The sequence below is a fragment of the Haliaeetus leucocephalus genome, unplaced genomic scaffold (genome assembly GCF_000737465.1).
Source record: "Haliaeetus leucocephalus isolate CR32 unplaced genomic scaffold, Haliaeetus_leucocephalus-4.0 Scaffold451, whole genome shotgun sequence".
In the NCBI taxonomy this organism is placed as follows: Eukaryota; Metazoa; Chordata; class Aves; order Accipitriformes; family Accipitridae; genus Haliaeetus; species Haliaeetus leucocephalus.
The window spans coordinates 8,811,958-8,818,950 of record NW_010972887.1 but is presented as its reverse complement, the minus strand read 5'-3'; the positions used below and the strand labels follow the sequence as shown (position 1 = coordinate 8,818,950).

The 6,993-nt window shown below is 38.6% G+C and overlaps 1 protein-coding gene across 1 annotated transcript in view; it reads left to right on the top strand.

Annotated features, from left to right (window-relative positions):
- Window positions 1-37: 37 nt before the first annotated feature.
- NEB (nebulin) overlaps window positions 38-6,993 on the top strand; it is a 71,707-nt gene continuing 64,751 nt past the window's right edge. The window contains exons 1-10 of the mRNA XM_010575232.1: window positions 38-337; window positions 695-799; window positions 894-1,001; window positions 1,950-2,261; window positions 2,964-3,167; window positions 3,933-4,037; window positions 4,737-4,844; window positions 5,404-5,715; window positions 6,126-6,329; window positions 6,806-6,910. Coding sequence (XP_010573534.1) covers window positions 38-337; window positions 695-799; window positions 894-1,001; window positions 1,950-2,261; window positions 2,964-3,167; window positions 3,933-4,037; window positions 4,737-4,844; window positions 5,404-5,715; window positions 6,126-6,329; window positions 6,806-6,910 — 1,863 coding nt within the window. The remainder of the gene's footprint in view (window positions 338-694; window positions 800-893; window positions 1,002-1,949; window positions 2,262-2,963; window positions 3,168-3,932; window positions 4,038-4,736; window positions 4,845-5,403; window positions 5,716-6,125; window positions 6,330-6,805; window positions 6,911-6,993) is intronic.

The window sequence follows — 6,993 nt, the reverse complement described above, 5'->3', positions numbered from 1 at the left end:
GTCCCTGTGGTGGTGGCTGTTGGGTTGATGCAGGGGAATGTGTTTTGGTAGGCAGAGCTTCCCTAGGGAGGAGGAGGGGTTGGATGGAGTGAGGAGGTTGCTGAGCTGCTTTGTTTCCTTGCCTGTCCTTCAGAACGTGTACAAGTCCGACCTTCTGTGGCTGAGGGGCATTGGCTGGTCCCCCAGTGGTTCGCTGGACGACGAGAAGAACAAGAGGGCGAGCCTCATCCTGAGTGACAAGAAGTATCGGCAACACCCGGACACCATCAAATTCACGAGCATTCCTGACTCGATGCCTATGGTTCTGGCAAAGCACAACTCTGAAATTATGAACCAAGTGAGATTTCCTTGTGTTTGCAGCATGAAGGAAACGAGCGCCTTCCTTTCCCAGGACGTTGGGCGCTCTGCTTCCAGGGCCTGGGTTTTGCAAGTGGGGTGTTGCATCCCCCTCTTGCATGAGGGATTTGTGTTCCTTGTTTTAGATGAAATTCTGTTTTGTGTGGTTGGAGCAGTAATTGGTCGCAGTGCAGACAAGAAAAGGGTGGAGCGTTAGAAAGTTTTGGGAGAAGAAAAGGCATTCCTGAGCCCGTGCAAAGTAGAGGCCCCTTGCTTCAGTTCCTTGAGCTAGGTTGCTCTTTGGGTTTGTCGCCCTGTGCTTGCGTGATCTTATTTTGCGTTGTACTTGTTTTTTCAGCGCGCCTACACGTCAGCCTGGGAGAAAGATAAAACCAGCGTTCACATTATGCCGGATACACCTGGTATTTTGCTAGCCCAGCAGAACAAAGTGAACTTCAGTGAGGTAGGTGTTTGAGCTGGGGTTAGGTGTCTGTCCTGGACACTGCTGTGGCCCGAGAAGCAGCGTTGCTTGAGGGGAATGCTTGTTTTTCTTTCAGAAACTGTACAAGCTTGCGATGGAGGAAGAGAAGAAAAAGGGCTACGACATGCGAGCAGATGCCATTCCTATCAAGTCTGCTAAAGCTTCCAGAGACATTGCGAGTGATGTAAGTACACAGGAGGCCTTGGCAGCACACCCTACCGGACAGTTTCCAGGTGCTTTCTTTCAGGGGAAGCCCAGGGTTTGCAACCTCAGCCGAATGGAGGCACTACAGATCTTACCTGTCGTTACCATTCAGCTAGTCTGCAGATGTTTTGGTTTTGTGGAGTCTGCCTGTAGGTGTCCCTGCATGTTATGGGTGTGCAGCGTTGCGAAGGTCTGCGTAGATGGTGTGGAGAGAGTAACTGTGGGAGCTGAGTGACAGACATAATCCAAAGCAGCGTCCCTCCTGGGCTTGTGGCAGCATCTCCTTGTGCAACGGAGTAGACTTTTGAGGTGGCGTGCTGCCCTCGGTTCTGCCAGTCTGCAGTCCCCTGGTTTTGCAGCTACACAGCTGAGCTGGACCTTAGGAAGGAAAACCCAAAGCAGGTTTTGTGTAAAAATAAAGGCAGTATAAAAGTAAATCATTTTTTATTATTATTAGGCTTTAATATAAAAATGTTTTACATATATGTATTTAGTGTTTCTATTTACAGTTCCAGGTCTGTCTCTATGTTCCTACAATTTTGATCTCCTGAATTGATTGAATAGGAGTCTATTTGGCTATCATGCTTGAAGGTCACTAACTGATTCTTTTTGTAGAGGATGTTTATTGAACTTTGGACCTTTTGTATAGCTGCTGTATTTTGGCGACTTTTTCTACTTTCAGGTACTGAGTAGCAGCTCTTAATGTGTAGGCCAGGGAGTGTCTTCAAAAATGTGAAAGTCATATCATGCAGAGAATGTTATATGAATCCTTCTGTAGCTGTATGCTGCGGTTCATCAGCTGAATATTTTCTTATTCTAATGTCTCTGTGGTTTCAGATGCTAAGTTCTCTGGAGGTTGTGCCGCAGGGGCTGCTACAGACGTAAAGAGAACTAAACTGAAACTCATTGAACATTTTTTTGCCTATAGTACAAGTATAAAGAAGGCTATCGCAAGCAGCTTGGTCACCATATTGGAGCCCGAAATATAGAGGATGATCCGAAGATGATGTGGTCGATGCACGTAGCCAAGATCCAGAGTGACAGGGAGTACAAGAAAGCCTTTGAGAAGACAAAGACACACTTCAGTAGCCCAGTGGACATGCTGGGGATTGTGCTGGCCAAGAAATGTCAGGAGCTGGTCAGCGATATTGATTACCGCCACTATCTGCATCATTGGACCTGTCTGCCAGACCAGAATGATGTTATCCATGCTAAGCAAGCCTATGATCTACAGAGTGATGTGAGTACTTGCTGATAAGCTTTGGATTTCTAACATGTATGTAATTTTCTTGGAATATAAACTACAGAAGCTTCTTAGACTGTATCTCTCATATAGTGTTTTTTCACGTTGTTTTTTTTACCTATTCTAAGCAAGTTCATAAGAGTTTTAGGAGCGAATGAATCTGTATGTAAGTAAGGTTGAATATTATGAAGGTTGTTTATATACAGCTAATCAGTTAGCCAAACAGTAGAATTAGCTGCATATAATCCTTCATAATAGACAATCTTAATACCTTCATATTTGGAGTAACTGTGTATGAAGAGGAAATTGCCTAGTATGACTTTTTTTTTTAGTTACCTGACTTTAGTGGAGAGAATTCCTTTGTCCTGTCTTGGAGAAAATGGTTTAAATTAAGACCTGCTATTCTTAGTGGGTGATCATTTATTTGTTGTAAACAAATGTTACAGGAAAAGTTTATACTGACTTTCAGGATTTTGTTTTAATCCCATTACTCTTTGACCATTCCCCACCATGTTGTCAGGTGAGCGATATCTCTTGAAGACAGATACAGGGTTTCAGTGTGGGTTGCTAACAGAGATTGCTTTGCAGATTGAACTAGGAGGAAGGCAACTTACTGAAAGTAACCTTTAGTTGCATGGTATATATGAAATGTTTAACTGGCAGTATTAATGAAAGAACTGTCTTTGTATTTTGTAATAGAACTGCTACAAGTCTGACCTTGAATGGTTGCGAGGCATTGGTTGGGTCCCACTTGGTTCCTTGGAGGTTGAAAAAGCCAAGAAGGCAGGGGAGATCCTGAGTGATAGAATATACCGTCAGCCTCCGGACACAATCAAGTTTACTAGCATCACTGATTCTCTAGAGATGGTTTTAGCTAAGCAGAATGCAGAGACAATGAATAAGGTGAGTATTGATTCGATTAGGTAACATGTCAGCAGTCTTGGCCTTAACCCTGGAGACAGGACTAGAAATAGACATGTGTGGTTGCTGTATGAGATTTCAGCACAGTGAGGCTGTAAGAGTGTAAGTTACATTCTTGGTAATCAACAGTAACTTATTTTCAGCAAGTGCTATTTTAATAGTATCTTCCAAGTTACCCAGTTAAATTGGAATTATCAATTGTGAAGCTTTCCACATACTCTACAGTGTGTCTACTAATGTGTTACCTAACTTTCATCTAATTCTTAATATAGCAATTTGTCTAATCTAATAATTTATCAAGCTTATCCAGTAATTAGTAATTAATAAATTACTTGTTTTAGGGCAGTCTTTGAAACATCTGTATTTTAAACAATTCAGTGTAGTACTTAAAATGTAAGAGTTCGTCTGATTATGTGGCCCTGATCTCAATCCTATTTATGTCAATAAAACGACTTCATCTTTCAAACACACCTTGTTTTTAGAGTTTAGATTTCTGTGTGTCTGATTAGCATTCTGTGCCTTTTTTCTAAATGTTGTTTTTTTTTTTTTAACACAATTCTTTCTAGGTTACCAGTTCTTAATGTGAACATTAAGTATCTAGAGGAGTGAATATAAAATCTCATTGCTATATAAGGAATAAGGATTTTAGACTTGGAGTACAGATCTGTAATTCTTCTTGCATTTTAGGAGATCTCCAAGTAGCCCCTGGTTTTTTCCCCCCTTTAACATATGTTATTTCTTTTTCAGCGTTTATATACTGAGGCCTGGGATAAAGACAAGACACAAATCCACATAATGCCTGACACACCTGAAATCACACTGGCAAAACAGAACATGCAAAACTACAGTGTGGTGAGTGTGTTAGCTCTCCAAATGTAACTGGTCTGTTTCATGGCTGGATCATCAGTATTCTGACAAACCCTATATAGATGATACCATCAGTTTAAGTAACCCCCAATATTCATTCTCAAAATTGTGACTTTAAAAACTTCATTTGCGTATTTGTACAGTAGTGCATACACATAAAACAGTGAATGCTATTCAGAATAAACTCCATGAGAAGTTGTGTGTCTCCAGTGAATTTTTGGGAGTCATTTCTGCCAATGTGCATACTATTGGGAAGGCAGAAAATTAATTCCAACATTGGAAGTACCAAACAGGTAATTTCCAGCACAATTCTGAAGAGCAGTGATCCCAGTGTTCAATGTTAGTTTAGGCAGATAAATTGACATGACTAAAAGGTGGCTTTAAAAAGTATGTTTTACTCTACTTGTATAGAAGAATAGTTTATCTCCAAATTTGTAGTCAATGTTACGTTATTTAAAGTATTGAAAGAAAAAAATTGTTAGCTAATGTATTTAGCAAAGATCTTCCTTTGATACGAATTTCTATCGGCTCCTCATCTGGGGCATTGAGTTAAAGTTAAAGCTGGGTTAGAATAAATCTCAACACAATTTTTTAAATCTACTCTACTTACAAGCCATTTGTTTTGCATAGTATATAATACATGGAGCTTACTTACATGAATCCCATTGTTAATTCTTCACCTAGAAACTCTACAAACAGGCCATGGAAGAAGCAAAAAAGAAAGGCTATGATTTGAGAAGTGATGCTATCCCCATTCAAGCTGCCAAAGCATCCAGGCAAATTGCCAGCGATGTAAGAAACTACTTTTTTTCTTTGTGTGGTGACATCTGATCTCTGCAACCTGAAAGTTATCAGCTGGATTCTGTAAAAGGCATTTCAATTAAACTGTGATCTGAAATAATAGATTTTTGGAAGCAAATTATTAGATGTGTTTAAAGAGTTAATTGTAAAAATTAAATGTTGAGAAGTTATAAGGACAATATAATGCTGTTATCATGTTAATTTTATAGCTCATAAACCTGTATCTTTAATTAAATCTTAACAGTATGTATATTAATATAATTAATAAGGATTAAGTATGTTTAAATAAGAGGAGGATTATTTCTCACTAATACTAGTGAAGAGTGTTTTTTCAGAAGAACTTTAAAATCTCTGTTTAGGGTTCTAACTGAAATCTCAAATATTTAACGTGAGAATCCATGTTATTAGCCCCAGAATTGCTTTGACAGTTTGGGGTTTTTTGACTGTAGGTTAAAGGGAAATTTTGAGAGTTTATTATTAGAAATATTTAATACGAGTACCTGATATTTAGAGGTAATATGGAAATATGATATCTTGATTTATATTTCAGTACAAATACAAAGAAGGCTATCGCAAGCAGCTTGGGCACCACATAGGGGCCCGTAACATAGAGGATGATCCAAAGATGATGTGGTCGATGCACGTAGCCAAGATCCAGAGTGACAGGGAGTATAAGAAAGCTTTTGAGAAGACAAAGACACACTTCAGTAGCCCAGTGGACATGCTGGGAATCGTGTTGGCCAAGAAATGTCAGGAGCTGGTCAGCGATATTGATTACCGCCACTATCTGCATCAGTGGATCTGTCTGCCAGACCAGAATGATGTTATCCATGCTAAGAAAGCCTATGATCTACAGAGTGATGTAAGCTCTTTTGATTTAATTTTTGGTGAGGAATGTATTTGATATTTTACATAGGTGGACCAGGCCATAACATACCAATGCGGTAGAATTAAATTTGCAAGAGTTATTTTTAAGTTTCATGGCTAATTGAAACTCAGATCTCCAAGAGGATAGGTTAACTAATTGATATTTAAATTAAATTCTGAAATTCCAGAATTTGGTTTATTTATCATTTGCCATTCTGTGAAACTTGAATAATGTTTTCACTCTTAATGTAGATAAAATGCAGTTATTTTTTCTAAGATTTTCTCTAGGGCTTTGAATTTATTTGAATTAAAAGTTGATAGTGAGATTACTTAACTGTGAAAAGATGCACTGTGAAAATTGCATTATTATTATTAGAGTAACTTGTGCATTTTTTTTGGTAATAGAACTGCTACAAGTCTGACCTTGAATGGTTGCGAGGCATTGGTTGGGTCCCGCTTGGTTCCTTGGAGGTTGAAAAAGCCAAGAAGGCAGGGGAGATCCTGAGTGATAAAATATACCGTCAGCCTCCGGACACAATCAAGTTTACTAGCATCACTGATTCTCTAGAGATGGTTTTAGCTAAGCAGAATGCAGAGACAATGAATAAGGCGAGTATTGATTCAATTAGGTAACATGTCAGCAGTCTTGGCCTTAACCCTGGAGACAGGACTAGAAATATAATGATCACAAGTAACGCTGAAGTTCAGAGATGATGTATTTTCAAGTAGTGTGCTCTTTTTATTTCAATGAAAACTATTAGGCCATGTAATGGAAGACTCAACTTTCTCATGATATTCTACACAGTACTTTTTAATCTTTTCTTTGACATGTCTGTGCAGTGAGCACTAATAATGCTTTGGTTTATTCATTATTCTTAAGTAACATGGCAGTTTTCTATGTGTTGTTAAAATTCCTCGGATAAATTATCTTTTCTATAATGATATCTCTACTTGATTAAATACATAACCGTTTATCCATGCTATACTTCCTCTAATTTTACCTAGTATGCTCTGTTTTACTTGATTAGTGAGATATTACCTTGTTTTGGAATGCAATATTAATCTCTTCCTGTATTCTTTCTTAGCGTTTATACACTGAAGCATGGAATAAAGATAAGACCATGGTTCATGTCATGCCTGACACACCAGAAATCCTGCTAGCTAAACAAAACCAATTAAATTACAGTCAGGTGAGTAAAACTGAAGAGTTGAGAGAATTAAAAGATTTCTGACAAGTACAATTTTGTCATCTCTGACTTTTAATTAATATTAT